This window comes from Mastigoproctus giganteus, chromosome 9 (genome assembly GCF_048544385.1).
Source record: "Mastigoproctus giganteus isolate SK-2022 chromosome 9, ASM4854438v1, whole genome shotgun sequence".
NCBI classification, from domain to species: domain Eukaryota; kingdom Metazoa; phylum Arthropoda; class Arachnida; order Uropygi; family Thelyphonidae; genus Mastigoproctus; species Mastigoproctus giganteus.
In genome coordinates this window covers 19530014-19539992 of record NC_143583.1, presented here as the reverse complement: position 1 = coordinate 19539992, position 9979 = coordinate 19530014, and the positions used below count along the sequence as shown (strand labels likewise).

Sequence of the window (9979 nt, the reverse complement as noted above, 5' to 3'; positions counted from 1 at the left end):
TCAGCAAATATTCTTACAGTCCTATTTAAGTGTATCCCATTCCGTAAAAACAGTTTCTTCTGTTAACAAGCACAGACCACACTAAGAAAAATTCTACCCCATGAGTCTTGCACTTTCTCTTCAGGACTGAATTGATTGACAAGACTCGCAACATGTATTCCCTCTATCGTGTCTGGGCAGAATTGCAGACACTTTCAAATTCAATCCTATCTCGCAACTTTTTCCCCAACATTGCCCTGTACTTGTTAGAAAACTCTCAGATCTCATACTATTAGTATCATTAGTGCCAGCGTGTAAACGGTATCGCCTTTTGTGCCCTTAAACGATTATATCTGCTGAGCAACGTCATCTACTTTTGTCCCTGGTCCTATTCCACCTATACTTTTTGCACAATATATTTCCCGTTTCCCTGACAAAAGAAAGCAATCTACCCAAAACGGATCCTCAAACCCCATGTGCAACTTTTTAGGGGTATGGTTAGTCGATTTTATTTTCATGCGTGACACCACTGCACTTGAGCTCAAGTGGTGGGGGAATATCTTGAAACTGAAGATATCCAACGACTGCCGTGGCCAGCATGATCAGTAGACTTAAATCCGATTAAACGCCTGTGATACGTCCTTGGGCATCGCATTGCACGCAGACAGGCAACTCCCCGGTCATTTGGTGAGCTGTCTTCTCTGAGAGAAGGATGGGATGTTGCCACAGAATCTTATAGACACCCTTATTTCGAACACAGTTCACCACTGTCAAGCCTGTTTAGCCATTAGAGAAAATTATTATATGCTGTACTAATGTCACATGGCCATATTTTCGAGCATCTCGTATCACTGCTGTAATGTGACCTTTTTGGTAATTCTTATACCTCTATGTCGCTTATACCTATCCAGTTTCTCAGTTCCCTCATTTCATTGTGCCATACCAAATTTTGTCCTACTTCATCGCAAGCTGCACCAGTTATACGTTTTCTACATGTTCTCTTAATTTCAAGAACTGCTGGGAGTCGTCTGTCGTCATGGAACAAATACATAGGCTGTATTAGGGTAATTAAGAGTAAGCACAGGTGCATATATAGTTGCATGTACTCCAATGCTAGGAGTGTAGTAAATAAATTTTATGAATTTGAAGTGCTGGTGAAGACACCAAAGGTGAATATTATTCGGATAACAGAGACATGGTGTTCCACAGATTAAAGGAATGCAGAATTCGAATTTGGGGAGTACAACGTGTACAGAAATGACAGACAGGATAGGTAGGCAGGAGGGGTTATGCTGTTAAGATTATTACTATAATTAATACCACGTGGGGGTAATTGTGCAGGCAGATATGAAGTTTTCTGAGCAGTGCAGATGGTCTGCAAGAGTAGCTCATGGTGTCTTGTCAATGATATACAGGAATTTTTCTAGCAGTGATAAGGAGGTGATTATAGCATTAGCAGAGGCATATGATGCAAGAAAGCAAGCTTACGCAGCATCAGCCAAAAAAAAAAACACTTCCATTTCACCCCTCCGTTCGTTCGTAATACCTGTCTGTCCAGCTGCTGAGCCTTAAATTTATTTAGGCTATTAACTTCCACAACAAGGGATGGAAGTCTGTTCCACCAACCTGCTGGCTAAAGGCAAAATTCCACACATCTATCCTACATCTGTCTTTCCTCAATTTGAATTTATGCCCTCTCAGGTGATTATTCTGAGCAAGAGGAAGAATCCCATCACCATTGAGCATGCCCAAACCATTCAAGGCTTTATACACCTCCAGCAGATCACCTCACCTGTGCCTAGTCTCCAGACACTGTAATTTGCAAAACTTAAGCCTTTCTTCATAAGAGCTCTACATCCTTCTTGAAATGAGGCCTCAAGACCTGTATACAGTACTCAAGGTGTGGCTTAACCATTGCCTTATACAAGGGAATAATCACCTCCTTATCCCTGCTAGAAAAATTACTGTATATCATTGACAAGACACCATGAGCTACTCTTCCAGCCCGTCTGCACTGCTCAGAAAACTTCATATCTGCCTGCACTTGCCTTATCCCCTTGTATAAGGCAATGATCAGGCCACACGTTATCTTATTTGGTTTTTAGCATTAGCAACTAAGGCCATATTGCTCCAGGATATGCGGTAGTCATTCCCTAACCTTTCCGCATCCTCCGTATTTGGTGGTGATGGGCTCGAACCCCGGTCTAATCAAGAAGTGTGAGCTACGCACTGCTGCTCCTTCCACACCTAGCTATGGTGGCACCTCAGGCCACACCTTGAGTACTGTATACAGGTCTGGAGGCCTCATTTCAAGAAGGATGTAGAGCTGCTGGAACGACTACAGAGAAGGGCAACAAGATTAGTGAATGGAACAAAGGGTTGCTCTTACAAAGAAAGGCTTAAATTTTGCAAATTACAGTGTCTGGAGACTAAGCACCTGCAAGGTGATCTGACTGAGTGTGTATAAAGCCTTGAATGGTTTGAGCATGCTCAATGCTGATGGAATTTTTCCTCTTGCTCAGAATCATCATTTGAGAGGGCATAAATTCAAATTGAGGAAAGACAGATGTAGGATAGATGTATGTAAGTTTGCCTTTAGTCAGCGGGTGGTTGGTTGGTGGAACAGACTTCCAATCCTTTGTTGTGGAAGTTGATAGCCTAAATAAATTTAAGGCTGAGCTGGACAGGTACTTGTAACGAATGGAGAGGTGAAATGGTAGCGTTTTTTTTTTTTTTGGCTGATGCTGCATAAGCTTGCTTTCTTGCATCATATGCCTCAACTAATGCTAATGATATTAATGGTAGGAGATCCAAAGTCTTACTTAACAAGTACAACATAATATTGAAAAAAAGTTTCTATTTAGGATTAAATTTGAAAGTGTTTGCAATTCACCCTAGGCATGATGGGAGGGAGTATATGATCAGAGCCTTGTCAATCAATTCAGCCCTGGAAAGACTATGCAAGGCTGATAAGGTAGAATTTTTCCCAGTGTGGTCTGTGCTTGTAAACAGGTGAGGCTGTTTTTACAGGAATGGGATGGGAAAATAGCATTAGCAAGAATATTGCTAATGATTGCTAATGCTATTGATGAACTGTTACTTAGGTTGGAAAACTGACACACAGCCTAATAGCTTAACAACAGCTGCAGGCAGAGGTATAAGTTACTCTTGCATGGCTTCTATTAGAACATGGAAAGCAAGGTGTTAGAGATTTCAAGGCAAGCTGGGGGTCCTCGTGGAAATATAAAATACATGGGCTGCTTCAAGTTGACTAAGAAGTTTAACTGGTGCATGTATACTTGCATGTACACTACAGCTAAGAGCACAGAAAATAATCTGATGAATTTGAAGTATTGGTTAAGTGTCATCAAATGTAGACATTGACAGAGATATTGGAGCATAGGAGCATATGTAAAGAAAGAACAGACACCACAAGACGGTGGGGAGTGGGATTATACTCTTAGATAAGAAGAATATTAAAGGGAATGCATTCACTGACTTTTTTTTTTTTTTGGTCGATGCTGTATAAGCTTGCTTTCTTGTATCATTTACCACACTACTAATACTAAATCCATGTTATTTGTATTAAGCACAATGCTATCAAGTAATAATCATTGGTTTAACTGTGTGAGGGTGCTAGTGGAGGAAGTGACACTTTTATTTCAAATGATGTTTTTCACAATCTGTGTTTTAAGTTTCATGCATCGTTACTGACAAATAAACGTCATGCTGTATGTCATCAAGCAACTTGTGTTTTTTGTAGTGAAATCTCCTTGGACACAGTTTAAAAAATGTTGAAAAACTTCCTCAACTTCAAATTGCAACTTGCTTTTATGGTTTCATTTTTATATACACTTCTGACATGTTTTTAGTACAATTTTAATTTATATTTTTTATTGCAAATTTTGTTAAATTTAAGATTTAAGTTAGATTTAAGACTGTTCACAAAGCTGCAAAACAAGATAACAAAGAAGTTTCATAAGTATCAGTTAGGATAAGGAATATGAGTTCTTACAAATGACACTTCAGTGGCATTAGAACAATTTTACAATCTTCAAACAAATCTGTACAGAAACTTAGCATTCAAAAGAGGATATCACCTGGTTCAGCTCATTTGTAAGAAAACAGCTAAAATAAATAAGATCTTTATTGTAAGGTTCACCAGTACATGCAGGTACCACGACTCTATAATACCCTTCACAGCATCATGCCAGGGGTTATAGTTTTGGTATTAAAACTATTTTAATACCAAATCCACAGTATGCACAAGGTTCAATTTCAATATGATATTAAAAGATTACTGTCACAGTTTAAAAGTTTACTCCACCGTGAAGGCAGTGAAGCTTGGAATAATATTCACTTAAGTGATGAAGTGTGATTTCAACTTAGTAGCTAAATCAAGTTAAAATTGGAAATTATTGGAGCACTGAAATTCTGAAGTTTTTGTAAAACTTCCTTATGTGCCCAAAAAATAGATGTTTAATGTGGCATATTTCAAAGGTAGTTGGGCCATATTTTTTGAACAAACTCCCACCTCTTATGTTTACCAAAGCTTCAAAAGAATGGTAGAGTAAAACAAAAGTATTATCTGGCTTCAAAAGGATAGGGCAACCTGCAATATACTGTATGCTCAACCATTGAAATGTTGTTAAAATTTTTTTCTGAGATCAAATTACATCACAATGACACTGGCCACCTAGGTCTACTGATTTAACATCCCCAGATGGGGATGTTAAATCAGTTGTATTTTTTTCAATGCTTTCAAAGTGAGCACTGAAAATGCAAGTCAAGAGTGTATCGACAGTATACACAAATAAAAAAAAGTTGATTGTGTTGTCATTGATGGGACAAAAGTCCCATCAATCACAACACAATACAATTTATTATGATAATAAATTGTATTGTGTTGGAAAATACAATTTATTATGATAATAAATTGTATTTTCCTTTGATTGTGTTTTTGGGTTTACTTTTAAAATAAACACCCTATATATGACTATTTAGAATCAAAGCAACATAAAACACAATTTTTTTAAAATATATTTTTAAATATATTCAAGGCCTGTTTAATTTTCTCATTGCATTTATTTTTCGTACATTCTAAGATAAGCTCAATGCCCATGTTATAATCTAGTGTTATGGCTAGTCCCAAAGATGTTCAAAGGGATTTAAACAAAACCTCTGTGCCGGTCAGGCCAATTCTACACTGCCATCTTCCTCAAACCAGCAACTAGATGCCTAGATCTGCTAGTTTCAAGCATTTTCATGCTGGTATATACAGGATTCATTGCCATGGAACAGTCTATGCAAGTAGCAGAAAATTCTCCAAATGTCAACAGAACCTTGCCATAAGGGATATACTATATGTGCTTTTGATTGTTGTTGTTGTTGTTGTTTAAAAGCTATTGGCACAAGAGCAGCTTAGGCTATAATGCACCTAGCCTAGGTATGTGCTTTTGACCAATCATTTAAACAAAACTATGAGATGCAGATGCACATCATGATACAGCATCCACTCTTCAGTATTGGCACAATACACACTAGTAGATTCTAGCATTCTCCAAACTTATATTCAACTATCTGACTCAAATGCTATGAGCCTGATTCAGTGCATCACAGACCCTCTATCTATTATACCAAAGTCCAAGTATGATAAGCAAAACACCACTGGAAATGACGTTTGGTTTTTCCAAGTAGAAATGTCTAAAAACTTCTGAGAATGGAGTGCATGTCAGTGTTTCTGAACCTTCTATTTCTGGCTGCCCCTTTTTGAGCAAACCACAATCCACTGTTCTTCAACCCATTAGTGGTCATAACAAGCTTAGTTCCCACCTTCATCTGATATTCTGTGTTATGCATTTTTAATATATTTTGGATCTCGTGAGATCCCCAGGATATCCTTCAAGACCCTCTCTCCCTGGAAGGCTACCTTTGATGGTTGAGAACCATTGGTGTATATCATTCATACTTCAAATTAAAATCTTTTATTAACTACATAATTGAAATAATTACTATACACACAAATATAACAATTGTTTTTTATAAATTGTAAAATCTGCAGTTTCCAGATGAACTAAATTCTTCAGACAGTAAAAAAAGTTGGCAATATTACTCAGGAGACAGAAATCATGAATATTTTAAGTGATATTTAAAACAAATGTATTACTGTCTGGACTGCAGTCTCTCCAACTTGCATATCTAGACTTGAGGCAAAATATTTGCTGACAAGTGTGAAATGCTATTATACCACAAGTAAAATTTATAGTTGCAACTACTCTGTGATGCTCACTCACAAATTTCTTTACATACTTTAAAGATAATATTAAGAATAGTCATCTGTTTGTTATAATATATCGCTGATACGGTATACATTTCTCTTGTTCATAACATTTATATATCCAATCAGGAAGAACAAACACAAGGTCCTCATTTTCTTCTAAAGCCTAAATAAAGAAAAAGTATTTATTGTTTATCACTAACAATTTTGGAAAATTTCCATTTAATAGCATAAAACTAGTAAAGTAGTCCAAACAACAGTTTTTGTCTCCAATTTTATTTTGATAAATAATTTAATTTTTCACTCATGAAATCACAAATGAGTTAACTATAACTTAGCAGTAGGAGAATCCACAAATAAATGTACTACAGAGAGAGAGAGAGAGAGATCAGTTTCTTAGTGGTTTAATAAATAGTTCTTAAAGTGCCTTAATTGCAGCTTTTGTGAAAGAAAAATATTAATATTTTAGAAGTGAAACATTCAAAAAATTAAAAGGAAAGTAAAACTATTTTAATGTAACTATGTTTTTTTGTTATGTTATTGTATGTTATTTGGTTTTTTAGGAGCATTAGCAACTAAGGCCATATTGCTCCGGGATATGCGGTGGTCATTCCCTGACCTTTCCGCTTCCTCCGTATTTGGTGGTGATGGACTCGAACCCCAGTCTAATCAAGAAGCGTGTGTTATGCACTGTTGCTCCTTCCCACTTGGCTACGGAGGCGCTGTATGTTTTTTTTTTTTTTTTTTTTTTTAATCTTATTTATATAAAACCCACTAATACAAAAGGTAGCTGTACCTGCTTGGGTTGAAGGGTAAGAAGACAAAATTGCCTGTTGATATTTAGACCTGAATTTCTGCAAATCATAATTTTCAAGAAATATACATGTTGATCCAAAAAAACAGAAGCTGGTGGGGGAAATGTGGTAGTAGTAGTGGCATGTGATGCAAGAAAGCAAGTGAATGAGCTTATGCAGCATTTCTTCTTCTTTCTTCAAGAGGAGTGTTTCCATTTACAATGGGCTTCCTCAGCTTACAAATTATTTCTTGTTAGGAATTCTTTCCCGCCATAAAGTGCGGTTCAAGGTGTCTTGGTCGGTTAAGCCTCGGGCTGTCATGCACTCCCGGCTGATGCTAATGCAGCATCAGCCAGGAGAAAAAAAAAAAAAAAAAAAAAAATCACACTATTCCCTCCAAATGCCTGTCCAGTTCCTCCTTAAATTTATTTAACCTATCAACTTCCACAACGACAGATGGAAGTTTGTTCCAGCAATTAACCACCCACTGGCTAAAGGCAAATTTCTGCACATCTATTCTACATCTGTCTTTTCTTAATTTGAATTTATGCCCCCTTAGGTTTGTAATCTGAACAAATGGAAGGATTCCATCAGAATTCAGCGTGCTCAACCCATTCAAGGCCTTATACACCTCAATCAGATCACTGCGCAGGTGCCAAGTCTCCAGCCACTGCAATTTGCAGAACTTAAGCCTCTCTTGGTAAGAGGATCCCTTCATTCCCCTCACCAATCTTGTTGCCCTTCTCTGTACACTCTCAAGCAAATCTACATCCTTCCTACAATGAGGCCTCCAGACCTGTACGCAGTACTCAAGGCGTGGCCTGACCACTGCCTTATACAGAGGGACAATCACCTCCTTTTCTCTGCTAGCAAAATACCTATATATCATTGACAAAACCCCATGACCTGCCTTGGCAGCCTGTCTGCATTGCTCAGAAAACTTCACATCTGACTGCACAATTACTCCCAGGTCTTTTTCATTTTGTACCACCCTAAGTGTAGTACCACACAGTTGGTACATTTCTCTGGGGTTACTTCTACTAATATGCAGTACTTTGCATTTGTAAAGGTTAAACTTCAGTTGCCACTTCTTAGCCCATCTGCCCAAATTTTCTACATCCTGTTGCAATAGCACACTGCCACTACTGTCATTAACAACCCTGCCAACCTTTGAATCATCTGCAAACTTCGACACTAAGCCTGATATACCTTCATCAATATCATTGATAAATATACAAAACAACAGTGGACCCAATACCAAACCCTGTGGGACTCCACTAATAATATTAGTCCACGAAGAGCAGCACCCATTGATTACCACCCTCTGTTTTCTCCCACTCAACCATCCTTTTATCCATTGTAGCAACTTACCCTTAATACCATTCTGCTCCAATTTGTACAATAGTCTTCCATGCGCAACAGTGTCAAAAAAATTATTTTTTGCATCCAGTTCCTTTGTAACCACATCATAATATCCTATCAAATTTGTCAGACAAGAATTTCGCTTAACAAACCCATGCTGTGTCTGAATTATTGCTGCAGTCTTGTCTAGATGATCCTGCAATGCATCTTTAACCAGTGACTTCATTATTTTACCCGGAACAGAAGTTAAATTAACTGGTCTGTAATTACTCGTGTCACCCTTCGATCCCCCTTTGTGAATTGGGGATACATTTGTACATCTCCAATCCGTGGGGACCTCCCCTGAGTTCAAGGATGCTCTCATAATTATGGCTAAGGGTTTGCTTAGTTGCTTTGTCGCCTCCTTTAATATAACTGGATAGATCCCATACACCCCAGGTGTCTTCCTTATGTTTAACTTCAACAATTTCTCCTCCACTTTGCTCTGTTATTACAAAATCATTAAGCACCCTGCTACAATTCTAAATGTGAAAGAAGAAAAGTTGACTCTCTGAGTATGAAGTTGAACAGTAAATAGATACTGACTAGTTGAGACACATATTCGGAACTGGTTTGGGAATTACAGATGCCAATTCAGAAGATCAGTGCCCAAGGAAGTGGCTACAGAAAAGGCATGCAGCAGAAACAGAACATTTGAGACAGAGAGTGGAGAGACTTTGTAAGAGACTGGTGATTAATTTGACTGTCCCTTTTTGAATGGAGTCTAAAAGTATGAGAAAGGTTTTGGGGATGCCACACAACATGTGGGAATAATATTCATTGGTAAGGCAAATATGAGATTTGTACAGAGCCAGTAGTTGTTTGGAAGAAAAGTAATACTGAGAGCAAAAAAGAAAACCCAGTTTTTTTGATGCAGATGAAGCAATATTGGATGCAAAAAAATTATTTTGATATCATATACTTGGCCTCCAAAGAAAGCTTTTGATACTTGCACATAAAAGACTGCTCAACAAATTGGAGAATTGTGGCATTAAGGGCAAGTTACTGCTCTGGATAAAGGGATGGTTTGAGTGGGAGAGGATCGAGAATAGTTTTTAATGGACACTGCTCTTTGTTGTCTAATGTTATTAATGGAGTCCCCCAGAGTTCAGTGCTGGACCCATTGTTGTTTTCTATATTTATTAGTTTGTTTGGTTTTTTTTTAGGAGCATTAGCAACTAAGGCCATATTGCTCCGGGAATATGCGGTGGTCATTCCCTGACCTTTCCGCATCCTCCGTATTTGGTGGTGACGGGCTCGAACCCCGGTCTAATCAAGAAGCATGTGTTACACACTGCTGCTCCTTCCCAACTGGCTACGGAAGTGCCTATATTTATTAATGATATTGATTATGGTATAACAAGATTAATGTCTAAGTTTGCAGGTCATATAAAGATTGGCAAGGTGGTTAATGACATTAATCAGGGTCATTTGCTACAACAAGATCTAGAAAAATTAGGCAGATGAGCTAAGATATTATCTGCTGGGAGCCATTGCGGTACAAGTAAACACATGGGTTGTGTTCGGG

General features: G+C 37.9%; 1 protein-coding gene across 1 annotated transcript in view; it reads right to left on the bottom strand.

Moving 5' to 3' along the window:
• Positions 1-6311: 6311 nt before the first annotated feature.
• LOC150080070 (DNA repair protein XRCC1-like) overlaps positions 6312-9979 on the bottom strand; it is a 179056-nt gene continuing 175388 nt past the window's right edge. The window contains exon 14 of the mRNA XM_090381651.1: positions 6312-6422. Coding sequence (XP_090237777.1) covers positions 6312-6422 — 111 coding nt within the window. The remainder of the gene's footprint in view (positions 6423-9979) is intronic.